Source organism: Podarcis melisellensis (assembly GCF_964234715.1).
Source record: "Podarcis melisellensis genome assembly, chromosome: 5".
NCBI classification, from domain to species: Eukaryota; Metazoa; Chordata; class Lepidosauria; order Squamata; family Lacertidae; genus Podarcis; species Podarcis melisellensis.
Window position 1 is genome coordinate 62,624,031 of NC_138537.1, and position 27,780 is coordinate 62,651,810.

A 27,780-nucleotide genomic window follows, 5' to 3' on the forward strand; every position below is an offset into this window, starting at 1 on the left:
CCAGATTTGACAAGCTTATGGATATAAAATTGGAGTTTATACTCCTGGATATAAAAATCTGGATAGAAGAAATGGGCCCCCTTTGATAGACTCCTTCTATGATTGGACATCTGTAATTTAAAAAAAAAAAGACCGGTAAAGAACCAGAGGGATGTGGGTTTAGTGAAATGTGGGTTCATCAGGAAGACATTAGAAGTGGAGGGATAGGAGGAACGCAACAGGGAAAGAGGGGAGGGAAATTTGGAATCCAAAGGTTGTAAAATTATTGTTTGTTTTTATTTTATCTTCATCTGTACTATATTTGAAAGGGGGGAACTCGTGGAAGGGAATAGGTCGACCTTAGGGGATGGAAATTTGGATAAATTGAGTTATTGATGATGAGTGTATTTTGGGAATAAGAATTTGTTGAATGTTATTGCTTTTTTGGAAGATTTGGAACACAAGAGGGGGTGGGGAGGGGAAGTCCTGGATATTGGAAAAAGTTTATGAATTGGATTTTATTTGTTTTAATTTGGAAAACCTTAATAAAAATTATTTTTTAAAAAACAAAACATATGGAGGGCACCAGGTTGGGAAAGACTGTCCTACAGTCGCTAATGTTTCCCCTCTGAACACATCTCACAAATACACATGGGATAAGGGCATGCTTGATACTAATATGCAGAAGCTGAAGAACAAACTCTAGTTCCTGTTATTTGGAATAGAAAGCAACTGGGAACACAAAGAAAATTCCTTTAGAAACTTGGGAGTGTGCAGGAGCTTACTATTACAAAGATGGCAGAAGGAAAATGGAATCCTATGTACATTTCAGAACTGGGACCTGTTCCATTGGGTGATACCTTCAAAAAAAAAATCCCCTGCTGAAAGAATGACCTGCTTATTCCAACAAAAGATGGCCAATGTCAACCTTCTATTATCTTGGCATGCACACTTGTGCCTTAGTTTATTTGTTGCTTTTAATTCCAGGCGGATTGGGTGCTTAAGGGGCAAAGCTGATAAACTGGCAATTACAGGAGAAAGTCAACAAGGTGAGATGGCACCACCCAGGCAGGTGAACTGTTTGCACTGGAGAGGAGGGGAGACAGTCTCTCTGGACAAGACAGGCCCCAAACAGCGGAGATAAGAGGTTTCCCTTTTGACTACAGCCCCTGCTGCAGCTAAAATGATCTGAGAAGATAAATGGACATTCCGCTCAATAAACCTGTGGAAATACACCAGCTTTCAACAATTGCTAATTGATTTGATTTTCATTTAGTCCACCTTCTTTCCAAAAGTTCATAGAGGGCCATTTGCCCCTCTATTGACATGCCGTTCTGGTCCCTTGGGGCATATAAATTCAATAAATCAATTTTTAAAAATGCTTTTAGATTTATAGCCTATTGTTTTATTAAATGGGCAGGCTGCAACCTTATCTCGCCTCTTCTATTTGTAATTACCTTTTACTTATTTTTAAATAGATAACTTTGCAAGATGCTGTACATTTAAATTAGCAACATGCAAAACCTTTGCCATTGAGTCGCAGGGTACAGGACATGGGTTTATTGTGGGGGTATTGTTAGGGAGTGGGCCTGGGGCACTGAGCGATGGTCTTTTGTAACAGGCCCCATTGGTCCCGCCTCTGCTTTGCAAAACTTTGCATGTAGGACAGCTGGGGGCACTGCAAGGCCACCTGCTGGGGAGACCCAGCCACTGGGCATCTTCATCTCCCAAAGCCACCCTATATGTGGCCAAGGTGTGTCACGGGTTGGAGTGCCAGATTTTTAAGTTTCCCAGCCCTGGTTTATCCAATACTCTCCTTTGTGACTTAAGTGATGAAGGAGGATGGACAAAGGAGAAGAAAAGAGGCGGGGCAATGGTGGGGAAGAGAGGGCTGCTAGGAGGGATGGTTTCATCATCAGAAGCTGCCTTAAGCACTTGGATCACACCATTAGTCCAGCTAGCTCACTAGCTGCCTACTTGACTGGAAGCAGGTATTTCCCATTCCCTCCTCCTCCTCCTCCTCAATAACTAATAATAATTTTATTATTTGCTACTGCTTTCTGGACTAGTCTTTCCCATATCTATTATTATCTATATTTATCATCATCATCATCATCATCATTATTATTATTATTAGTCTTTCCCATATCTATTATTATCAATATCTATCATCATCATCTGTCTTTCCCATATCTATTATTATTATCTGTATTATTGGCATACAAATTTAACAACAACAGTACAGGCTCACCCTGCTCTCCTGCCCACCTCCCACTATTTTACAGATCCCGACGTCTGTATAATGGCTACAAGCTCAGACCAGCAAGGGGAAGGGGAAAACCTGAAACCTATTTTATTCTAAAAGGAAGAGGTGGAGAAGAGTGTGAAATTCCTGTGCAGATTGTGTTGTGGTCTGCTTGAAAAACAAAATAACACCCCCCACCCCATCCCATGGGCTAGGCAGGGGGGCAGCTGGCCCCTAAATCAATACAAATCTGAGGTTATGCCCCCCCCCAATGTCTGCCCTCCCCCGCAAAAAAATCCTGGCCACGCCCATGCCCTACCCCATCCCTAGCACGATGCCTGGAAAAATCCACGGTGTTTCGAACATTCCTGTTTCCCCAATGGGTCCTTTTCATCTACCCATTCTGAAGCATTGAGTTTTACTCTGAGGAGTCCAGTCCCCTTCTGCTCAAGGAAACCAGCCTTCTCAGGGCCCGAGAGCCAAATTCTAGGTAATCAGTGGCTATTGCTTCTGATTGCAGACTGAGGCGATGGATGTCGATAACGAGGGGGCCGGGAGACTCTGCACTGGTTGGCTACCACGCGGGGGAGCGTCTGTGTTGCGTTTTCACTTGGGTTTAACCTCCCAAGGGTTAGAGACCCGCCTCGCGCGACGTTCGCTCTGCGCGCTGGGCTGCAGCATCTTTTCCTGCACCGCTCGGCAGCCGCCTGAGGAGGCGTTGCAGATTTCCTTCCCAACCACGACAGAACCAAACATATGTTCCCCCATGCTTTTTCTTTTCTTTTTTTGTTTAAAGGAGAGGGGAAGAGAGGGAGGGAGGAAGTTTTATTTTATCCAGAAAATAATTAAAATCTCCTGTATTTTTTATTGCTTCGAGTATCCAGCAGAGTGGAAATATTGAAACTTCAAGCCCTCTTGCATTAAAAAGTCACAACTGTTCCATTTTATGAGTTCTGAGTGTGTGAAAAGAACGGACGGGGACAGTTTTAGAGGGAGGAAGGGAGCCGGGTGGGGAGAGCAGGGTTTTTGGAGCCCCGAATGGCCGTAAAAACATAATACAATCGACTATAAAAACCTGCGAGGGTGATATTAAAAATTATGTAGCTCCATAAATGCGGCGTTTTGTGGAGAGTTGGGCTTAATCGCTTTCAGCCTCTAGAAAAAGGGCGCTGGGATCGCGAACGGAGATGGTGGTTGGGGTTTATTTGGGGGGGCACTAAAAATTAAGTGCCGATCCCCCCCCTAAACTCCTACTTCTCTTGCTAGAGCTTATGCAGCAGCCCAGGAATGCAATAACTCGGCTATTGAAACTTCCTTTTAACAAGGCCTATTGCCTGTATAAAAGTCAGCAAAGAATAATCTCCCCGCCCCCCTCCCCGCACTTCCCTCTTTATTTGCTTCCCACCACTAGGAGTACAACAAACCTGAGCTTGAATCTCTTTCAATCTTGAGGTCTCTCGCCTATTCAAAAATAAAAAACTGGGTGGCTTGTAAAAATATCGAGGGAGGGCTGAGGCTGGATTAGTTCCGATCATACCCGTCGTTTGTTTGTTTATCCCCAAAGGGCAGCGAGGTTGGGGGTGGGTGGCTGGGTGCTATTTTCCCCTTTTTCTTTGACTGCATGCATCTTAAGGAAACTAAACTTGAAATCCAACGCTTCCAGGTGAAAATGTTAGCCAGTTCTCTCGGGGTGGGCAAGAAGGCAAGACCTTGAGGGCGCGCTAAGGTAGGCAGAAAAAAAGTCATCAAAGAAAAGGATTCGGTTACCTATACCAGATTTTTATAAGGCCCTGGCAAACGCAATGGGGAGGGGAGGCTCTCGCGCGTGATGAAGCCTCGCTGGCTCCATAGAACTTAATGGGGCTTCTGTAAACGGAATGATTTCTGATCGTTCTGCATCTCGGTTTGGGGGCTCCTCGCTTGCTCTCTTGTGATGAGCCTCGTGGATTTCAGATAGGAGCCACGCGGAAGAACTGCAAACGGAGCGGCTGCCCTTGCTTGTCTTCTGATGAGGACTTACTCAGACAGACAGACAGACAGACAGACAGACAGACAGACAGACAGACAGAAAGAAAGATAAAGATGTTCATATATTCATGAATGAAGCCAAGGGAAGGAAATGCCCCTCCCCTCTCCCCATGATACTTCAAGTCTCGGCAGAATGGGGGCGGGGGCGGCAAGAAGAGAAACTATGGGTTTGGACGCTGCAATCCTAGCCCCACTTTCCTAGGAGCTTAAGCCTTAGCTGTCAACGTTTTCCTTTTTAAAAAAAGGGAAATTCCCTTATTCCGAATAGGATTCCTCGCAAAAAAAGGGAAAAGTTGACAGCTATGGCTTAAGCCCCATTGAATTCAGCGGGGCTTGCTTCTGAATAGCCCTGGTTGGGCTCGCGAGTTAAGCACACTCCATCGAACTCTATGGGCCCAGCGAGTCCCATTGATTGCAACGGGAATAAAGCAGGATTCATTTCGCCCCACATCCAGCCCTAAACGTTAATAGCCGAGAAAAGTCAGTTTCCCAACGATCAGCGGCGGGAAAAGACTTCTGAGTCAACGCAAAGGGCGTGTTTTCCTTCTCGGCTGGAGGAGGAAATTGGTTTACAAACCAGCAAAACCGTGGCGTGTTGGAGAGGGTGGGGAACAGGAGAAGGAGCCTTCCTTTCTCTGAATGAAGTTGGCCCAGCATGAAAGGCGACGTTTCTTTGCATTTCCTACCCCCCCCCCCCCGTAGACGAGATGCGCAAAGTGGAAACGAACCAGGCGACTTGACTGGCCGAGGTTTCGTCTGCCTGCAACTGACCAAAAGCAAGCCAGAATGGACTTGAGAAAGAAAGAATCCTTTCGCAGTCAGGACATTTTGCTATTTCAGGGCTATTTCACTTGAAAGCGAGGTCCCCCCAAATAAAGGGATTTTTAACTCCAAAAGAAGCCTGTGTGTGATCGGGCAGTTGACGCCCCTGACATCTGTAACATCTGTTTGGGATAGTGGCTTTTCTTAATGCAGGAGGGAGGACGGAGGACCTGGAGAATATTCCGGGGGTTAAAATAAAAAATAAACTTAGAACGAACACCTGGGGAGCAAAGGGAGGAAGGCAACTGCGTTTGATCCAACTTGTCTCGCGCCTGGTCCTATCCTGCTGCTAGTCAATACACCCCCGCGTGGATCTGATGGTGACGTCTGCGCTTGGCATAGCGGAGATCCCAGGTGTATGGATCCGTGTCTGACGCCCCCACCAGCCCCGGAAGGCCCGGGTGCAAGGAGGAGCAGGAGGTGAAAGGTCCTCGCGGCTCAGTTAGCGCCCAGCCAGGAGATAAGTGGGGAGGAACGAGCCTAGCTTAGCCTCAAGACATCCGCAGCTTCTTCCCAAATTGGAAGGAGGAGCCGGCAGTTTCAAACAATGATCTGTCGGATTAAAGGCAGGCGAGCGAACGGAAGAATTAATGGGCAGAGAAGAAGTTGCAGGAGAGCGAGAGAGGAAACGATCAGGGAGACAGCGAGAGCTGTTCGACAGTGGAACAGACTCCCACTAGAGGTGGTGGATTCTCCTTCCTTGGAGGTTTTTAAGCAGATATCGGGTGGCCACACCTGTCTTGGATGATCTAGCATTGCAGCTGGGCCGTGCTATGATTCTAAATTGTTCCTCCATATTGCACGAAGGATATACACATATGGTCAGAGTGTTAGCCTATGAGGTGTGGAGACCTGAGTTCAAATCCTCACACACTCATGAAGTGTCTTCCGGTCACCACCTATAGGCTTAATCTACCTCACTGGGTGCGTGTTTCTGGGGATAAGATTCGGGAGGGAGGAGACCACCCTGCGCTCCTTGGAGAAAACATGGGATGAAAAAATCCATAAGCAATCAACTCAAACGCTGTTTAGTGGGAGAGTATGAGAAACTGTTTTTAACAAACTCATCTGCAAGAAAGAGAGAACGAACAAGGACCCGTTGGAGAACGGAGTCTGATACTCGCCCAACCTGGGCTCAGCCCTGGAACCTGTTCTGCAATATTTGGAATGAGCTCTGAAAGAGCGGGAAGGCAAGCGTTCCCCTGCGCGACTGCAGAGTGCCTTTCCCGTGTTGCTACGGTAATCGGAGTAAACTGCCTTAGAGGATGAAGCGGCTTCCAAGGCAAGAAAATGTGTCTCGGACACATATTTCCCCTCCCCCCTCGAGGGTGTTACAGAAGAGGTGCAAAAGAAGGGAAACCCGCCCCCGGGGGGGGGGAGGTTTGGTTCCCAAACCGTCTGGCAAAATCCAACTGGAATTTTGTGCACCTTTACTTAGGAGTCCCATTGAACTCAGCTAGAATTACTCCCAGGTCAAAATGCATCCATTCTGACTGTTCAGGTGACAGGTGGCATTGAACCAACCACTATGAGCACACAGGATCCGGGCAAAGCTTGGCGATAGAAAGAAGGCAGAGGAGGCGGAGGGAAGCCCTTCAAAAAGGCTGCCGCGGGCAGGATCCAGCCAGCTAGATCATCCAAGCGGGGGAAGGGTTTTCATGGTGACTATGGTCCCAGTTGCCCTGAGATCATTGACAAGTTCCCCCTGTGTAGTTCTGGGCTGCTTCATCACCATTCTCATGATCACTGCAACTCCACAAGATGAGATCTTGTGGATCAGACCCAGGGAGTCTGACAGTTATTTTGTGTTTCTTCCATTTGCGAATTATTGCACCACCTGTTGTCACCTTCTCACCAGGCTGCCTGGCAATAGTCTTGTAGCCCAGGCCAGCCTTGGGCAGGTCTACAATCTTGTCCCTGACATCCTTGGACAGCTCTTGGCTCTTGGTCATGGTGGCTACTTTGCTGGATTGATTGCTTCTGTCGACAGGTGTCTTTTGTACAGGTACTGTAACGAACTGGGATGACAGGTAAGACCTCTCCCTTACAGCAGGTGCTTCTAATCTCAGCTCCTTACATACAGTGACGATACAGGTAGCCTGACATCTGCCTGGTTGATAGGGGATCAGACACTTCTTTCATTCATTATAATGCACATCAATCTCGTGACTTTTGACATCTGGGTTTCTGTGGGTTTTTCTGTTATTCTGTCTCTCACAGCTACAATAAACCTACCATTAAAATTATGGACTGGTCATTTCTTCATCAGAGGGCAAACGGGCAAATTTAGCAGGGGATCAAGTACTTTCCCCCTTCACTGTCCCTCTTGCTGTCAAGAGCCACTTAGGAGGCAGCTGGGGCCTCGCGCTGATCCTCTGGGCAACCCCCCCCCCGCCCCACTTTCCCTTGTGGATTCGCTCTGCGGCCGCACCATCGGCTGCTGTGGATTGGCACCGTGGGGTTGGAGAAGGGGTGGAGGCAGGATTGGCCACAGGCGGTGGGCGGGGCTTATCCGCTTGCCCAGCGCCCTCATTGGCTAGCCGGCGGCCTGACATGAGGCGGCCCCACCCCCTCCGATTGAAACCTGCTGCCCGGAGGGAAGACTCAGAGCAAACTTTCCAGCGCCTGGGGCAGCAGGGCTGGCAGGAGAGCGAGGTGCCAGGATCGCGACCATGCAGTACCAGCCGCCCGCCCTGTACGCGCCCACCCCGCTGCTGCAGCCCGTGCACCCCACGCCCTTCTACATCGAGGACATCCTGGGCAGGGGCGCCCCGACGGGGCTCCCCCACCCCGCGCAGCCGCCACCGCCGCCTCCTCCGCCCACGCTGCCGTCCCCCAACTCGTCCTTCACCAGCCTGGTGGCGGGGGCCTCCTACCGGACCCCGATCTACGAGCCCACCCCGATCCACCCGGCCTTCTCGCACCACCTGGCCGCTGCCGCCACCTATGGGGCGGGCCCCTACGGCGCGCCCGCCGGAGCCCCGCTCTACCCGTTCCCCCGCGCCGTCAGCGACTACGCGCACGCCCTGATCCGCCACGACCCCCTGGGTAAGCGGCGCAGGGAACCGGGGGGGGGGGAGTGCAGGGAGGGGGCGCTCGCAACCCCGGGGTAAGAAGCAGGGGCCTTTCCATATTGGTTGCGCTCCCAGATCCGTTGGCTCCTGGTCAAGAAGGATGGGATTGATAGACCAATTAAGGGGCGGGGGAGGGAGAGGATTGGGGAAGGTATGGGGTCCTCTCCCCAGCCCCTAACCTCTTGGTCCCCTTACCCCGCGGTCAGTTGACCCACTTACCACGCGCCTTAAGCCGGCGCTCCCAGAAATCCAGAGGAATGATTGAGATCGTGGTGAGGGCAGCGGGCTTCCGAGTTGGAAACTTTCTTGGTTGTCAAAGAAGGATCAAGCTAAGTTTTTTAAATATATATATTTAAATTACAATAACCGAGGAGCGAGCCAGTGACTATTGGACCCCAAACGTTTCTGAGTAGGTTGCGCAGTACAGAAGTTGCATTGAAGGGTGCAGATGATTCTGGAGGAAAAGGAAAAATCTGCTCCTCCTGGGCCTTAGGCCTCCGGAGAGGAATCGAGCGCCTCCGCTGCAAATGTGACAAGACTCGCTCGACTTCTTCCGCGGCCTTTGAAATCGGTGCGTGTGCTTGTGGACCCTTAAAGGACCCGGGTTTCTGCGGCACCAGCTTTCCTGGGCCGGAGAACCCAGGGAAGTGGACGAAACATGAAGGCCCAGCTGGCCTCTTGCTTTTGCACGAAGCCTGCAAGCCTGTGCACGTTGACTCATAGTCCCCGTGGCTTTCTGCTGGGGGCTCCGAGGACTTTGCAGCCTTGATCTCTAAGGGGTCACCGTCGTGCTAAACCTTTTGGGGTTTGTTTTTTGCTGCAACTGATTAACGAGGCTGCAAGGGAGAAACTATGGTTTGTAGCTCAGGCCCCCCGCCGCCGCAGCCGGGACTGAGTGGCGCTCAGCTGCCGCAGCAAGCCCCGCGCAGGGTGTGTCCGCGCTGTTCTCTTCCACGATCCGATCTGCAGTGCAGGAGGATTTGATGGGAATTAAGTACGTGCGTTTAAAAACGTCGGATCTTGTCACTCCTCCTTCGCCAAGGCGTGCTTACTCGGAAGCCAGCTCCGCGGCGTCGGATGGGCCTTAGGACGAGGGTGCGCGCAGGCCGAATGCTTCTTCTGTCTTTTGGGCACCGATTCGGCTCAAAAGCATTTCTCTAGGTATTAATTCGGATCGGAGGCTGGGGTGTGCGCGGGTAGTCCGCTGCGATCTCTCGCGCGCTGGTGGACTTGCTCGCTTCGGAGCCGCGGGATTCGACGTCCAGTTGCAACAGGCGCGGGATCCTCCGGGCTTTCGGTCTTGCTCCAGATTCATTTCTTGCTGAAATGAATGGAACTGACTTACCTTAATCATGGCTAATTTAAGTGCTATCGACTTCAAAAAAGCTTTCCTCCAAGCAGGGATCCAGCCTAACGGGTTGAAGTTCAGGTGGTTTGCAAAAGCGGAGTCACTCCGGAGGCGAAACGGATTTACGATTTCTCGATTATTTGTCTATATTTGTGCTTGTTTCTCTTTCGAACCGGAAGAGGGGAGGTTGTGCCCCATATGGTGTAAAACTGAAGCTTGCGAGGGCCCCGATTCTCTCTCCCTCCCCCCCTTCCCGCCCCCCAGTCACCGCAGGCCGCCAGCAGACCTTGCAACGATTTGCAGGATTGGCTCGAGTTCGTGCTGTCTGAGAGCGGGTTGGCTGACCCTTTCCGTTCATACAGGATATCTTGAGCTCTTGATAGGAGTAAATCTGGGTTCAGAAGCTGTTAAGTGTTTTCCTGGCCGCCCGGAGCAGGCTCTTCCCCGGGAGTCGTGCACACTGCTGATTATTTTATCGACATCCTCAATACAGACAAATTCAGGAAACACTCGGCTTCTGATAGCCCGGATCCGTTTTTCTGATATTGTTCATTTCCTCTGTGTGGGATGGGGCTTTATGACAGCTAAAATAACTCGTTGCTTCCTTAAAAAAAATCAGCACATGCAGAAAAAAGAAGCCTGTTTTCACCAGAATTACTAAGGCCTGACGCAGACGAAATCTTGAATAACAATGTTTTTTGCATTTTTCAAAGGCTTCGGCCAGACAGAAACACAAACACCGACCGACAGGGTGAAGGGATGTGGGGCCCTTTGAAACTCGGGCGCCCGCTCTCCTTATTGTGGCGTAGGATAAACTCCCGATGCGGGGCCTCTTTACTTGAAAGTAAGCCTTTTGTCTCCTAAGGGGGCTTTCTGCCAAGTGGATCGGCGTAGGAGGCGATCTTCTGAAGCGATGTGTTTCATGACCTTACTAGCCTGCGTACTTTTCAGCCACATAGATTCCCCTCCCAAATCCCGGGAACTTTAGTTTGTTTGCCCCCGAGCTACAATTCCCAGCACTCTTAAGCTACGGTTCCCAGGATTCTTTGGGGGAAAGTAATGTGCTTTAAGTGCGCTTTAGATGTACGTATATTGTGCGCACAGTCCAAAAGGTTATGGATAAACTTCCCACGTCCCGTTTCCACTGCAATCCTAAACTGCAATCCTAAACTTCACAGTAGCAATGGTAGATTACACTGATTTCCGTAAACGTCGTTAGGATCGCGTTAGACATGAATTATATATAAAAATATAAATATATTTAAGGGAAACCCCACCGGGTTAGTCAGTGTGAGCTCTGATTTCCGAGTGGATTATAGACATCCGAGTGGATTACAGGCATCCGAGTGGATTACAGACATAGAGCTTCTTTCCGAATGATCATGCATAGGATTGGTCTGTTATTGTTTCCTGGCTGCGATTTTATGCAGCCAATAAATCCCACAGAAGCCATGCACGGGAAACAGCACCGTAGTAATGGAACAAGCAGCCTACCTCGCAGGGTTACTTGAGGGTGGCCATAGATTGCAAGAGTACCCAACATGGTGCCCGCCAGATTTTTTAGGACTACAACTCCCATCGTTCTAGACCATGCTGGGTGGGGCTAATGGGAGTTGTAGTCCTTAACATCCGGGAGGATATCAGTTTGGCTGCCCTTGATGGACCGAAGCTGGTTATGGGGACGCTGGGGGCGAGCAACGAGCCAAGGCGAGATCCTGCTTCTCGGAAGCCTGACTGCTGCTGAGGACGGAACGGTTGTTCTATCTTATCGAGCAAAATTTATACACCGCTTAGTAGAACGAAAGACCTCTGCGCGGTGTACAAGTCTAAAATATACCTTTAAAATGCTAATTTAAAATGAAATGAAATGTTATATTTTTAAAAAAATACAAATCGGTATTTTTTTTAAAAAAAAAAACCTTATGCCTACTAAAATCACACGCCCGAGCAGGCTTGCTGGAACAACAACAAAAAAAAAGTTTTTAGCAGGCGCTGAAAACAGCGAAGGAGCCTGCCTGCTTTCAATCGGCAGGGAGTTCCACAGCTTACGCTCTGCCGATCGATAATTATGCGGCACTTGTAAAGGCCCCAGATCCGCAGGTCTAGGTGGAACTTTCTTTGGTCTGATTCAACAGGGCCAGTAGTGCGCTCTTAATTTAAGTCTTCTTGCGGCAACACTGGAATGGCGAGCCCACCTCAGAAAATAATGATTTCCCCTTATACAAACGGGGAAACTGCTGTTTTTGAAGACCCACACTTTCTCTCTTTTTATGCACACACACAAACTTTTTTTGTATTATTTGATATGATGCAGAACGTACCAACTAATTAAATGTAGCAATAAAATGCAGCAATTTTTATCCTGCTTCCCCCCTCCCTCGGCAGAGATATGATTCTCTCTATTTTATCCTTAACAACCCTGTAAAGTAGGTCAGGCTGAGAGACACGGGCAGGGTCACTCACCCGGTGAGCTTTATGCTAATTTGAACCCTGGTCACCAGGGTTCTAGTCCAGTGCTCTAACCACTGCACCACCCTACCATAGTAAAAAACAAACAAAACCGTTTGCGTGGAGACGAAAACAAATCCATGTGTTTCAACGTGGGTTTTGCCCCCAAGCTCTCTTGGCAGCAGACGCTAAACTAAAGGCTCTTCTCTGCTTCCTCTTACACAGTTCTTCTCCTCCACTTCCGTGAGGAAGCAGCCCTAAATCACGTGGAAGTCAATTCCATTGAATTAAACGAGACCAGGCTGCAGTCCTGCACACACTTCCTTGGGAGTAAGTCCCGTGAACTCCGAAGAACTTAATTTCTGAGTAGACCCTGTGCAGAATTGCACTGCCTAAAACCCCGGTTAAAAATAAACCCTTTAAGGGATGGGGTGTTGTTGTGCACCAGAATCGAAGTCACCTCGAATTTAATCCAGAAGAAACTGAACGGAGGTGCCTTCATTAAGATTTGGGGACAGGGCATGCCACGGACTCAGTGGGTGGAGTTCCGCGTGCTTCCACTTAAACTGGTTTACATCTCGTTCAACAAACCAAAGAACTTGGGTTTTTGCGTGATACCATATTTTTAATAATTCGTCTCACCTTCCCACTCCAACCAACCAACCAGTTAATGGAAGTCTATAGGTTCGTTGCACGGATGGCCTATATATAAAACCCAAGAGGGGGGCAGCGAGGGACAGCTGATCCCCCTAAATCAATAAAAATACATAGCTACTGAGGTTCTGCCACCCCAACAAAAGGGGCCTGCCGTCCCCTAGCAAAAACCTTGGCTACGCCCATGATAATACATACGACTTTGCACGTTGAAAACGTTGTATAATAGCTAGGAATTATTCTTCTTGTTATTTCGATCTCCACTGTTTGAAAAGGAATCCCGCTGGTTCTGTGTTTATCGCGTTATTTTTGCGGAACTTAAACCTGAAAATGAGATCCAGGTTAATGAGTTTAGGATCGGGAGGCAAATCTGCTCATTCAAGGCTTCAGCCTTGTAGCTCCTTTAGATGGAGGGAAAGCCCACCAGCTAAAATGAAATTTACATCTGACCAAGCGCGCCCGTCTAGCTTTGACGTGGTTGGGCATTTCCAGCGATTTCCAGAGAATCTGCCGTCGCGTCAGGTGCCTCGGGATCCCTTGACACCGAAAACGGCCTCTTCCTACCGCCGAGCTCGTGAGAACGCCGTTCAAGCGCGTGTTCATTCCTGCCTAGACGAATCGGGCTTGGTCGTTAAAGACCTGGGGCTCCGTTAAAACAATAAGGACTCCCCGTCCTTGCAGGGCAAACTTACGACGTGCTCTAGTGCTTAAGGCCTGTGGGGCCCGCTCCTCGGACTAAGCGCGTGCACATCAGGATTTGTGGCACCAAGTCTAAACGCAAGCAAGCGCGCTCCATGGATTCAAAGCATATTCCACTCTCCCTTTCCCTCCCAGTGTACAAACACCGCTTTAAAAATGATCTTATTACTTATATTGAATTTATTTAGGAGTCGCACACACGTAAGGGCTCCAAGCTACTTAAAACCATTTTTATGAGCATCAGTTTTGTAAAATCTAGATACGGAGACAGATGATATAGATATAACGATTCCTTTAAAAATCCACAAAGCAATCCACAATGAAAGCAGCAAAATGCTTTGAACAAACAGCTAGAATGTTGACTTCTCCCTCCCCCCAAAAAACCCACCCACATTTAAGTGTCCGGCTTAAACAACGTTTGCACTGGCAGTGCAATTCTCTAACACGTTTATGCAACGCCAGTTGAGGCTTATTCCCACATTCGCGTGCAGTGGATTGCAGCTTTGCCTGTTTAGTAAGCGCCCAGGATTGTGCTGTTGATCTGGAATACCTACGGGACCGTCCTTCAGTCCTCTTGTGGGCGAAAACTGGGACGAATGAATTATTATTATACACTACATTTGTTAATTAGGCTTCTCCATCTGCCCTGGTATCTGTGCTACCTATTGCTGTTCCTTGCGAATGGTTCCCAGACCCCCCACTAGGGTGTTGATACGATTATGTGCCGAGCACATGATCACCAAATCTGTTTCTGTAAAACAGGCATGGCCAAACTTGGCCCTCCAGATGTTTTCGGACTACAACTCCCATCACCCCTAGCTAACAGGACCAGTGGTCAAGAATGATGCGAATTGTAGTCCCAAAACATCTGGGGGGCCAAGTTTGGCCATGCCTGCTGTAAAAGATGTTTGAATATACAGTACATTCAAGCTGTGATTGTCACGGACTGTAATGTTCGCATCTCATTGCCATTCAGCTCCCACCTTACAATTTTTCCCTTTATGTAGCTGACTGCATGCATCTGAGAAAGTGGGTTTAAATCCACGGATAACGATAATAAAATCGTTATTCTTCAAGTTGCTTCAGGAACCTTTTTTTAAAAAAAAATGCAATCGATGAAAGAGTAGGATAAAGCAGTAGCTTGTTAATAAAATAAAATAATAAAATAAAATAAACACCGAGAAAAAGACCATCACGATGATGCCAATTTTCTAAGCGTGTGAACAGAATTTTTTCTTCATGTATAGAACTCGTGAGTTGTAGCCAGCAATATCCGGAGCGCGAAAGGTTCCCTTCACTTGGATTAAGAACTGCGGAAACAAAGTGCGCACGAGGTATAATTAAGTGTCCGAAATGTCACAAGAAGTGCAGATCGTTTCAGATGACTTTCGAAGGGGTTTAGATGCGCCCATCCTAGCTGCGATCTACAATAAAATTAAAAAGCCAATATGGTGTAGTAGTGGTTAGAGCGTTGCACTAGGACCTTGGGAGACCAGCGGGCCAATCCATACTCAGCCACTGTAGCTCATTGGGTAACCTTGGGCCACCCACATCCTCTCAGCCTAACCTACCCCACAGGGTTGTTGTGAGGATCAGAACGGGGGTGGGGCAAACAGAACGTGTGCACCGCCTTGAGTCCCTGGGAAGAAAGGCGCGCGCGCCCGTGTAATAATGACACATCGAATTAATCAACTAAAAATGGTGTTTACTAACCAATGGCGGACAGCTATTAGACGCGGTCGCTAAGTGGAAACTTCGCGTTCGGAAGTCTCCGAGACCTCTCTGCTGGGGACGGAGCAGTGAGGAAAGCCCCGGGGGATTCAAGGCTTCCAGGCTGGCTGGCGAGGGGTGGGCGCGCCGCCTCCGGGTCTGCGCTGCGCTGGCCGCGCTCAGCTTGCGGGGAGCCTTGATTTGCCTTGGGAGGCGGCTTCCTCGGGCGCGAGAGAGCAGAGAGGAAGCCTTGGGTGTTTCTTCTTCTTCTGAGCAAGAGAGACCAACAGGAAACACATTGGCGGAAATGTTGCCATCAGCCCATTGCGGAGAGCGGCTTAAACTGCCCTCTGGCTGATGTGACAAATCGGGGGAGGCTCGAGCGGAAAGTGAAGCCGCGAGGAACCCCAGGCGGCTCCGGGCGCAGCACCGACCTCACAACCGCGGATTAGCCGCCCCGGGTTAGTGACTCCGGTTTGGAATCTTGTGACTCACTTTGCCCGCCCTCAGCTTTCAGTTAAGGACCCACGTCAACCTCGGAGGGCTATTGGAATCCCAAAAGGCATGGCAAGCGATTTCAGGATACTTTTGTTGTGAGTGTATGTAGGAGCTATATACCTTTAAAGCACATGCAAACACATAAATTCACTCCGACCGGAATTTTGGGAAGCGAAGGGTGCTAGGAATTGTAGCTGGGGTGGGTACTACAGTTCCCGTGATTCTTTTTTGGGGGTGCTGGTAATGTGATTTGAATGCATTTTACAGGTACAGTGTATAGGAAGCCTGCGTTTGTATGTGCGTACACATATATGTATGTACAAACACATACTGTACAAGTGTATGAGTGTGTGCATATGAAGCGATGTACAGGTGTATATTTTTCATTCCCTCCTACAGTAACACCTGAATCAATCTAGAAAATGTTGGTCCAGGTATGTCACCGTAACAGGGAATGAAACACAGAAGGTGTTTTCTTCTTCTTCTGAGAATAAGTGATGACTTTTGTTTCTTAACATGTCAGCTGTTTTGAACTTCCTTCAATGTCTCCAAAAGGTACTGTATTGCGGTATCGTCTCCTAGACCGGCAATTTATTAATTGCTGATGGAAAATATTTTCATTCAGCAGGAATTCCGAATGAACTCAGTGGTGGCTCATTCCCCTTTTAAGTGTCTTAATTAATTGATCAATTAGATTATTTAATTGACGATGCGATCCTGAACATTTTCACTCAGCAGAAAGTCCGGCTGTACTCCATGGGGCTGACTCGGATTTAAGTTTGTTTTTGGATAGTGGCAGCACCGCAAAAGTATTTCATCGTTAGGGAGTCAACTGCGAAATAAAGGCAGGTCCTAATCATAGGATGGAGGATTATTTTGGGGTAATTCATGCCAGATTGATTAGGCTGGGTGCAGGAAAAGAGGTGTTTGAGCTGGCCCAATCGGAAAACGCCGCCCTTTCCTCGATATGTCCCGGGCTTCAGTTGAAGTGACCGGGACCATGGATCTAGAAACCGGGAAGAAACTACCCAGGCAAGGCAGGATCCCTTTTTATTTTATCTGGGTCGCCATCGCTGGAAGGGAATACAGTCCTTTGAACAGGAACGAGTCGGCCGGGTCTCCAGCGGCTTCACCTTGCGTCGGCCTGCGCTGCTCGTGTAAACGCCGGGCGAGCGGACCCAGAAATCGGAGTGGCGCCTGAAAGAAGTGAGCGGTTAAAGTATGGGAACGTGGCTCTCTCTTTAAGCAAAAGTGCACGAAGGAAAAGGAAGGACGAAAAGTGGGACCCGTTTGCTAATAAAGGTGTATTTATTAGCCTTTGCGAAGAAATGATCCATTCTGCACCTGCTGGGAACTCGGCCCCATTGAGCTCAACGGAGTTCAATAGGCATTGCAGCATCAGACCCCTCAAGCGCCTTTTTACGGATCTTGCTCATTCATTCATTTCAACGGTTGATAGACCGCCTCACACCGTAGTGTCGAAGAGGCGCACGGCTGAAGTTACAAAAAAAGAAAGGCTAAAAAGTTGTGGCATGTGTTGTCTTCGGGCACCTTCTTGGGAGAATTCATTCGATGTATGCCGTTTGCACGGATTTCCAAAATAATAAAACAGAATAAGAGTGAATAAAAGGTGGTTAAAGTTTTTCGCACTTTCCCTTCACCTGCCTATGCATCAAATAGGCATTTCAGTACAAGTTAGCTCCATGGGAATTTATTTCTTAGTATTTTCAGATTCTGGTTTTATGGGGTACCCCTCCCGGCTCAACTCTCTGTCTCTGTATCTCTCTGTCTCTTTGGTGGGCAATGCACATTACTTGTCAAAATATGGTGAGCTAGCCCTGCTGCGCATTCTGCTGAACCCGCCTCTGGACTTCTGTTCCAAAGTCCTGAGCAGTATGGTTTTGCGGGCGGCGGTGGTGGGAGAGAGCTGGAAATTAAATATCAGATCAAATATCCCAGGAGTTGAACCAACTGAGCGTTCTATGGAGTGAAGTGAACGTTCCATCCGGTGAACTGAACGTTCTATGGGGTAAACTGAACGTTCCATGGGCTTGAATCAAGTAGAGGTAAATTCGGATTAAATCAGACTTCGCCACCGACGGCGCCCTCCAGATGTCGCGGACTACAGGTAGGAATTGTAGCTGGAGGGCATCAATTTCGGCGAAGGGAGAGTTGCGATCTTGGCACAAATGGGGATGTGGAAAGCTTTGCCCCTGGACGCTCCACGGGCGCCGAGGTGCCTCCCCTTGCAATGCAGTATTAACAGCGCCACTGTCTCTCCGTCTCCCGCAGGCAAGCCGCTGCTGTGGAGCCCCTTCATGCAGAGGCCGCTGCACAAGCGGAAAGGGGGCCAGGTGCGCTTCTCCAACGACCAGACCATCGAGCTGGAGAAGAAGTTCGAGACGCAGAAGTACCTCTCTCCGCCCGAGAGGAAGCGCCTGGCCAAGATGCTGCAGCTGAGCGAGAGGCAGGTGAGGCGACGCGAGGGAGGAAGTTGAGGGTGACCCTTCCAAGACGGATTCCGACTAAATTTCAGTAACTTTCCCTTCACCTCCTTAGTGATCGTGCCCGAACGGTGCAATCACCCGGGTTTGGTTGATTTATAGTATACAGTATTTATATTATATTATATTATATTATATTATATTATATTATATTATATTATATTATATTATATTATATTATATTATATTATATTATATTATATTATATTATATTATACTATTATATTATATTATACTATTATATTATATTATTATATTATATTATTAATTATATTATATGACATACCTTAGTTTTTAGGAACATGTTTTTTTTTAAAAAAAACACCTGCCCACCTTACATTGGCAGCTAACGATTAACTGGTTCGAATTAGGCTAATTTCCAATAAATGTCTCCCCCCCTTTTTTTAAACCTGATATCACAATAAAGGAAGATCCGGAGCAATTTCTTGAAGTAGGGGGTAGAATTTACGCCCAATATGCAGTCTGGCATCTCCGAATTTCTCTCGGAAGCAAGAGTACAAACATATACCTACTTGGAAACAATATTCAATGATTTCAGCGGGGCTTACTCCCATGCAAGTGTGCATAGGTTTCTTATTATGCTCTTCCTCCCAACAGGAGCCCATGGCACAGGACTGCAGTCTCAAGTCCCACTGTGAAGGGGTGGAATTAAAGCTGTAATCCTGTATAAACTTTATTGGAAATAAGCTCTCTAGTCAACTCAGTGGGTCCCACTTCTTGAGTATGGTTGCCATTGCACTGTGGGTGTATTGAGGACTGTAGTCTTTTCATCGGTCTCTCTTTAATGTCCCCTTTTCTCTCTTTTTGCTGTTGTTGGATTGCTTAGGTTAAAACTTGGTTTCAGAATCGTCGGGCTAAATGGCGGCGTCTAAAGCAGGTAAGAGAGATGCTCCTATTCCAATAATAATAATAATAATAATAATAATAATAATAATTAATAATAATAATAATTTTATTTATATCCCGCCCTCCGAAACCGGGCTCAGGGCGGCTAACAGCAATAAAATAGTACAACATTCTAAAATCATTTCATTCTAAAATTAATTCAAATCAAGCCACTGGCAACCATTGGGCCAGAGCTCCGCGAAGATTGCCAAGGGAGGGAGTCAGGCTGTGTCCTGGCCAAAGGCCTGGTGGAACAGCTCTGTCTTGCAGGCCCTGCGGAAAGATGTCAAGTCCCGCAGGGCCCTAGTCACTTGTGACAGAGCGTTCCACCAGATTGGAGCCACAGCCTAAAAAGCCCTGGCTCTAGTTGAGGCCAGCCTAACCTCTCTGTGGCCTGGGACCTTCAAGATGTTTTTATTTGAATACCGTAAGTTCCTCTGTGGGACATACCAGGAGAGGCGGTCCCGTAGGTACGAGGGTCCTAGGCCGTATAGGGCTTTAAAGGTTAAAACCAGCACCTTAAACCTGATCCTGTACTCCAGGATCCTCATTTTACACACACACAGAGTGCTGAAGAGGCTGTTTACCCTCTTCAGCTATTATTATTATTATTATTATTGTTGTTGTTGTTGTTGTTGTTGTTGTTGTTTTGTTGTTGTTGTTGTTTTGTTGTTGTTATAGTTATTATTATATTATATTTTATTTATTTGTACCCCACCCATCTAACTGGGTTGCCCCAGCCACTCTGGGTGACTACTCTTAAGACGATGAACAGTCCCGTTGGGATCTCTGAGTTGCTGTTTAGCATGAACCTTATTCCTCCCCCTGCCGCACCCCAAAATTGGCTCTGCTTTCTGTCTTTGCAATGGGTGCCAATTATGTTACTTATTTTGGGAGCCCTAGAAAAAGACATGGCCACATTAAAAGGAAAAGGAGCCGCTCTGAGTCATCAGAAGAGCCCTACTGGATCAGGCCAGTGGTCCCCCTATTCCAGTATCCTCTTCTCATATGGAAAGCACACAAGTAGGATCTGAGTGCAACAGCTCTCTGGAGATTGAGAGGGATACAGAACTTAGTCCTGTCTTGTCCCTGACTAACTGTTCATCTGGCTTGACCCATGAAATGAACATGTTAGGAAAACGATTGTGATCCTCCAGTCATTTATTTCTGAGCACCCCCAGTGAAACAGGCAGAACTCCTTCACCATCATAACCGGCTTTAGGATCACACCAGTGATGCAGCCCAAGTCAATGGGCTCATTGCTTTCTTGGGGTTCAGTATGCATAAGCATCATTTCCCACTGACAAACCCAACAGTACTCTGATTCAGATGACAAAGTGGCCCTTAGAAGTGCTAAGATATCACCATAGAGTTGGAAGGGACCCTGAGGGTCATCTGGTTCAACGCCCTGCAATGCTGGTAATAGAACATGCTCCCTGGAGCTGTGAACATAGGTTATATGCAAAAATGGCAGGCTGCATTCTTTGCTTTAAGGAAAGAGTAACAAAACACCCAACATCCTCTGAACAAACTCCACAATCTGTTAATGAAAATCAAAAACAATCTCTAATGCAGTTCCAAGAAGTTTTGGGCATGGCCAGCCACAATCCAAAGCAGACACTATGCAGCCCAATCCTATGCATGTTTACTCAGAAGTAAGCCCCATTGAGATGGATGGAACTTGCTTCCTAGTAAGCAAGTACAGTGGCACCTTGGGTTACAGATGCTTCAGGGTACAGACTCCACCCACCCAGAAATAGTACCTTGGGTTAAGAATTTTGCTTCAGGATGACAACAGAAATCGTGGCGCGACGGCAGCGGGAGGCCCCATTAGCTAAAGTGGTGCTTCAGGTTAAGAACAGTTTCAGGTTAAGAATGGACCTCCAGAACGAATTAAGTTCTTAATCCGAGGTACCACTGTATTCTATAGAATTGAAGCCTAATCCTGTAACTCTTCTGTTCATCATGGTTTTAGATGTAAATTCCACCATGTTCCATGGGGCTTGCGACCAAGTAAGTGGTCCTAGGGTTTTTACCTAATCTTTTTTTTTAATTATTTTTTTAAAATAATTTTTATTCATTTTCCAAACACATAATAAAAAACAAACAAAACACAAAACATACAAAACAAAAACATACAAAACAAAAACATACAAAACATTTAAACATGTATAATTTCATAATCTTATTTTCGTGCACCTTCTTTCCCCTGACTTCCCCATACCTCCCTTTCACTGCATCCTTATTTTACAATTCTTTAGCAACTCCTCTAGTCAATTATCTATTTGATTCCCTTTCATTAAATTTTCTTTAATTTGTTAGTTACAGCTGTAATTCTCTGCTTCTTACCCCTTGACATCTTAACACTCCTCAACTTTACAACAATTTTTAAGATATATTTTAAATTTCTTCCAGTCCTCTTCCACTGTCTCTTTCCCCTGGTCACGGTTTTTACCTAATCACCCACCCACCCCAGTACTTGTGAGAAGGAAAATAGTTGTGATTTTAATTGGTTGGTATCTCTGTGAGATAGTGGAAGGGTTAAAAATGTTTTTTTTTTAATAAATAAACACCTCCACCCTTGCCTCCCTTCCCTCCTACTTGACCTCCCCAGTGTTTCCTTCACCTGGGATCCTCCATTGTAAATTTTCTCCCTGGCTTTTTCAGGAGAACCCTCAAGCTAGCAAAAAAGAGGAAACCGAAAGTGGGGACAATCACCAGGATCCAAGACAAGAGGACTGTCTGAGTCCTGACCATGATAAGGAGACTTCTCCAGGGAGACCACTGTACACCCCATCACCAGCCTCCCAGGAAGAGCTGGATACTGACATCTCTGATGATTCAGACCAAGAGGTGGACATTGAAGGTGACAAGGGCTATTTCAATGGTCCTCATCAGTAGTGGTCCCCTTGAGGACGGACTTTCCCTCTGCTTGCACTTTAAGAGGAGTTGGCTTGACAAAAATGAGGAGGGGAAATATAACTCTAAGTCAGTGTTTTTGTTGAGACAATCACCTGAAAAATGGGGCAGATCTTTTTACTTTGAAATGACAGGAAAGAGCCTGTGCTTGTTGATAGATTTGTACAGTGATCAGTTTTTATATCCCCCTGGGAATATAACTACTACTACATCTTCTTTGAAGATCTTTAACTGGCTGAGAGAAAAAAACCACACCAAACAAACTGGATGAAAAGGGCCCTTTTGATTCCCCAAGGAGAATTTCACTTCTGGGATGGAAACTTTGCAAAAAGACCTTTTGAATGTTGCAGGACTGAAACAAAATGTTTAGAATTTTGGGCCCAGGGGTCCAAAAAGTGGGGAGAGAGTGTAGCAGATACCATCAACATAACCTTACTTTCATCTCCTGAAAACACTGGCTCAGTTAGGTAATTTCAAATGCTGGGCTTGTGGGACTTTCTCCTTAGATCGTATCGTGTATTATTTCACTTAACACTTAATTCCAGTGGTCTTATGGGGATGCTCTTCGGATGGGAATATGTATCACTTCAAAAGGTGGTAAACCAGCCTTAATGCATTTGAGGGGCCTCTGGCTCATTCAGTGGGGTCACCTTGACCTCTGCCCCAAAGTCCTGCCCCACTGACTGAAAACAATGTATAACCAATTTGGGCATCATGATTTTTTTAAAAAAATGTTTTTATTAAAGATTCTCTTGGGTTACAAAAGCACAGACATTGTCTCTATTTTCAGTTCATAAAGTCCTTTCTACATATCAGCTATATTCATTGTGAGACATTAATGCTGTATAAGGTTGGGGAAGAAGAAATGTGGGGAGAGAGAGCAGGGGGAGGGGGTAGTAAACTTTCATTCTTTTACATGGTGTATGTGCAAGTTTTTGTGTTGGCGTAATGTGGGTAGGTTCTCTTTCTATTCATTTATTAGTTATTGGCAGAGAGAGACCAGGGCATGGTTGTTTGCCTTCAGTATACTGCAGTAAATTTTGTTTGCGTGTGTTTTGTGTGTGGGTGGGGGGGATGTTATTGGGTGAAGTTAGCTATATTGATTTGTAAGCTGTTGGTCAGATCAATGTGGGCATTATGTGCAGTGAGTTCTTAAATGATTGGAATATGAGTGCGGGAAGGAACAATGGCATGGGCAGGAAGAGAACTCCCTTATCTTTAAGAAGAATGTTGACAAGCTGGAACATCCGCAGCGGAGGGAAACGAAGAAGATCAAGGGTCTGGAAACCAAGCCTTATGAGGAACAGTTGAAGGAGCTAGGTATGTTTAGCCTGGAAAAGAGGAGACTGAGAGAAGATATGTTAGCCATCTTCAAATATCTCAAGGGCTCTCACATGGAAAAGGGAACAAGCTTGTTTTCTCCTGCTCTGGGGGGTAGGTCTCAAATCAATGTTTCAAGTTACAAGAAAGGAGATTCTGACTAAACATCAGGAAGAACTTTCTGACAGTAAGAGCTGTTTGACAGTAAAACAGACTTCCACGAAAGGTGCTGAACTTCCCTTTCTTGAAGGTTTATAAGCAGAGGTTGGGTGGCTATCTGTTAAGGAGGATCTAGCTGAGATTCCTGCATTGCGGGGGGCTGGATTGTCCAACTCTACCATTCTATTATTCTAAATTATTCTTCCCTATTGTAGGATATACACAGGTGTATTGTGGGGGCTTGTGGTCAGTGTGTTAGCCTAGGAGTGGCGAGACCTCTGTTCAAACCTCACTCACTCATGAAGCGCATGCCACCACCTAATTTATCTTGTGGGTATAAGATTCACAAGGAAGGAGACCATATATGCTGCCCTGAGCTCCTTGGAGAGGAGATGGGGCAAAAAACATAAGCAAAGAACAACTCAAACCCTGTTTAATGGGAGAGTGGGGTAAACTGTTTAAAACAAATAAACTCATCCTCTAGGAGGTAGCTTTATTTATTTCATTTCATAAAAATTATACACCATTTGATTGTAACTTCCCCTCCTCCCCAAAGATTTGAGATCCAGTTGCTATGGACACATCCCTGTACTTATTCTAAAGGCCAAAAGAGATTACTTTCATGCCCTTGTACCTTGGGTTAAGTACTTAATTCGTTCTGGAGGTCTGTTCTTAACCTGAAACTGTTCTTAACCTGAAGCACCACTTTAGCTAATGGGGCATCCTGCTGCCGCCGCGCAATTTCTGTTCTCATCCTGAAGCAAAGTTCTTAACCCGAGGTACTATTTCTGGGTTAGTGGAGTCTGTAACCTGAAGCATATGTAACCTGAAGCGTATGTAACCCAAGGTACCACTGTACATCGAAAGACACACACACATTTTTTGCAAAGAACTTACGTATTAATTAATATTAAGTGGGCAGCCTGTCTGATATTCTCAACTGCTGAAGGTTGGATGATCCCAAGGAGGCACAAGTCAGCTAAAGGAAAGCCATTGGTGATCTGTCTTGTTCCTGATCAAGAATTAGTGGGAGTCCCCCATACCAAGACTTGCACAGTGCAATCAATCCTAGACACATCTACTCAGAAGCAAGCCCTTTTGAATAATCTAATTCCGTGCACTTAAGATGCGCTACTGAACTCAGTGGGACTTATGTCCAAGGAGCCATATCAAGGCTCAAACTGAATTCCCCCCACCACTTTGCCATCTAAAATGAATCAGATATGTTATAAAGTCTAGCACAGTGGTAAATTCCCCCTGACCCCTTGCTTCATGATGAACTGTTTGCAGTGCACGGAATGACTTCCAGACAAGGCAGCTATTTGTAGGCCTATGTGAGTTTCCGCCAGTTCCCGGGAAGGTGATCCTGGAGAGGAAGCAAGCCTGATCTTTTGGAAAACCCCTCAGTTTGCTTTGAGTTTGCAAACAGGATGACAGGTTGTGTTAACAGGCTAGGAAATGACGATCAGGACTGATCCTGAGCATGATTACTGGAAAGTAAGTTCTACTCGTTGGGCACCTGTGTGTCCAACGGGGAGGGACAGGGAATGGGAGATTGAAAGGAATAGCTGGAATTCTGAACAGACTTTCAGCACTGTAGCAATAGTTGCAATCTCCACTACTGTTTGCAAGTGTGGAAACAAGTTACAACAATACTGTAGCACCAGACCATCTGTTGTGTATTCCCTTTCATGCAGTCTCTTATTCATCTCACCGACCCCAAGATCTGTACGTTGGTGTGTTGTTCTCCACCTTTCTGGACCATTCTCTGGTTGACAGTTGGCTATTTTGGTTGAATTGGCATGGGTGATCTTTACGGCATGGCTCCCATTTTGTTCTGGAGCTCATTTTATCAGGAGATTCAACTTGAAAACGGTTATCATTTAGCAGGAGAACAAACACGGGGAGCGCATTTTTGCAAGCAAAACGTTAATGATTGGAAGAATTGCACCAATTTCAGCATGGCAGTGTGTGATTAATCTTCTGGGTCAGGTACTTATATTTTTAGCCATTAGGTTCGTTGGCCTTTGATAGTCAGAACTCTTTCTAGCCTAATAGGATATTGATTTTGCTGGATAGTGTACTTTGACTCCTTAAACAACACCCACTTTTGAAGACTGTCAACAGTGTCTAACAGTTCAGCTGGACCAAAGTGCCTGGCACAGATTTTGGAGGGGGGGTGGAGGGAGGGAGAACAGAGTGGTTTTCATTGAGGCAAGTGGCTGGCATGTGGAAAGGTGCATGATTTCTCAACAGGCCTGGCAGTGTTTAAAGTACAAGCATTTTCATCAAAAGGGAGTTTTGAATCAAAACAGCTCTTCACATGAGAGTACAAGTGTTCTCTTTATAACCCCAAACCAGGTTCTGTTATCAGTGCAGTAGTTTGGCTCTTCACAGATACTCAGGTTATCCTGTCAATAGCATAAGAAGAGCCTGATGGATCAGGCCAATGGCCCATCTAGCCTAGCATCACAGTGGCCAACCACTCTTAATAAGGAAGAGTGGGAGGAGGAAGTGTTGGAAGCTGAAGAGGTAATAGGGTTTAGTGAGCAGGAAGAGCCTATGGCAGAGAGCAGTCTAGAAGCAGAAGCAGGCAAGGAGGGAGGCCAAGAGGCAGAGATGAGTCAGGTTGGTGAAGGAGGAGGGTGTCGCCACCTCTACTGTGATGACATTGCTGGTCTCCTAGGACTAGAAGAGGTATGAAGAGAGAGGAGCATTGGTGTAGGAAGGACCCAGGTGGTGAGCAGGAGATTTAGGCAGATGTGGGAAGGCAGGGACCTTCAACCTCCACAGCTACTTCATAGGGGAAAGACCTATGATGAGCTGGTGTCCTCATTAGGCCTGGCACACCTGAGCAGGCCTGTTTGCTGAAAGAACTTTGGCTGGTAGCCAACAAAACCATACTCAGAGTAGTCCCACTAAAAGCTACTTTTAAGTCTACTGACTTCAATATGCCTTCTCTGAGTGTGGCTAACACTTGATAGTACCCTTTATTTTTATTCTGCAGTGTTTCACAAATTCTGTACAGATGACCTTATCAGCAAGAACAGATCTATCTCAATTCGTCATCAAACCTTTCATCAGGAGATAAGGACAAAACAAAAAAGTAGTTCTAGTTTAGTTTATTGATTAATCCATTAATGATTTTGTCAATTTATGGAGATTGTCTTCAGCTACCAGGCTTGGTTGCTAACCACATGATTAAATAGATGCAACCTTGACTTCTGTTGCGAGTATCTGCCACATTGCAGGCTCTGGAAAAAAACACCCCACACTACAGCTTCAAGGATTAAAATGAATAGTCAATTGCGCCAGGAAGTGTGTGATTAACAGTTAATCAACCCCTTAACCGTCTTGCAAATTGGGGTCCAATTTTTCCTTAGCTGCTTATGGAATCCACATTCCATTATTTGCAAATTACAACAGATTAATTGAACAAATGCTTTCAAAATGGACCAGAGTGCTGGTTTAGAAGCACAGAGGAAGTGGTTTCTTAGACAACGGTTTCCCACAAATAGATTTGATAACAGGTACGTGGCTGTGGTGAGATGGTGATATTGAAGTACAGAACGGTTGATTGTTTTACTGAAGATAGAGTCTCCTTTTTAGTATTATTAAAGCCTTTTGCTAGTCAATTACCTACTCTCTTTAAGTCCTTAAAACTCACTAACATACAATCCTGGTTGAAGCAGCTGTGCCTTGTCACTATATTTTTCTAGCACATTAGGATAATTATCTGGCTAATGGTGAATAGCAAGTGCAAACATGGGAGAACAGCTTTTCTCATTAAGGACGTGTGATATTTTCAAGGATCACAAGTTGGCAGAGGAAAGGAGGTAAGAAGTCACTGGATTATGTTGTTCTCCCTTTTAACCTATAATATTAGGCCTCGGTTATATTCATAATTAATTATTGTTTTGCAAAAAATGACTAACAGTGAAATTCTATTCATGCCTACCCAGAAGTAAGCCCCACAGTGGGGCCTGGTTTCAGATAAACAGGCAGTTGTGTGGGGTGGCTACCTTAAGTATCAGATATGGGGATCTTTCAAGGTGATGGAGGTATGGATCTGAATTCTTGACGTATAAACCCTAAGGAAGAACCTTGAGTTCACTTGTTGTTTTTTCCAATTAATAAATAAAAGTTCCCCTGCTCAATCCCTGATTGAAATAATCAAGAACTTTGCAGAAGGTGACTTCCCAGGTTTCCAAATTCTTCCATGAAGTCCTAGGGTTGGCCCAACCATTGGACAATTGGAACGAGGTAGTAGATGCTGGCAGGTGGGGTGCATCAGTGAGGTGTTACGGGACAGAGCTGTGTTCCATATGCCCCCTAAACTAGCCTGCTGCCCTCAGATGTGATGGAGGATGCTGTCCAGCCACTGTTGCTGAAATATGATTCAGTTGCCAATGAGGTTGGATGTTGGAGATGGAACAGCAGGAGCAGGTCCTTGCCCTTGGTCTTAGG

The 27,780-nt window shown here is 46.5% G+C and overlaps 1 protein-coding gene and 1 long non-coding RNA gene across 2 annotated transcripts; one reads left to right on the top strand and one right to left on the bottom strand.

The window, feature by feature from the left end:
* Positions 1–7,698: 7,698 nt before the first annotated feature.
* HHEX (hematopoietically expressed homeobox) lies at positions 7,699–22,602 on the top strand. The gene is made up of 4 exons (XM_081913282.1): positions 7,699–8,122; positions 17,798–17,976; positions 18,857–18,907; positions 21,583–22,602. Exons 1-4 carry the CDS (start codon positions 7,747–7,749, stop codon positions 21,814–21,816), a joined length of 840 nt encoding a protein of 279 aa, XP_081769408.1. The 5' UTR covers positions 7,699–7,746; the 3' UTR covers positions 21,817–22,602.
* On the bottom strand, positions 13,514–15,707 carry LOC309370316. The gene is made up of 2 exons (XR_014168514.1): positions 15,011–15,707; positions 13,514–14,721 (listed from the first exon to the last, which is right to left on the bottom strand). It is a non-coding gene; the product is annotated as an uncharacterized lncRNA (long non-coding RNA).
* Positions 22,603–27,780: the final 5,178 nt, after the last annotated feature.

Bases quoted from the DNA above. Each gene is read 5' to 3' on its own strand.
- HHEX (XM_081913282.1), top strand. From the start codon at position 7,747: ATGCAGTACCAGCCGCCCGCCCTGTACGCGCCCACCCCGCTGCTGCAG. The intron at 8,123-17,797 runs GTAAGCGGCGCA...CGTCTCCCGCAG, and splicing joins GATCCGCCACGACCCCCTGG to GCAAGCCGCTGCTGTGGAGC. The intron at 17,977-18,856 runs GTGAGGCGACGC...TGGATTGCTTAG, and splicing joins TGCAGCTGAGCGAGAGGCAG to GTTAAAACTTGGTTTCAGAA.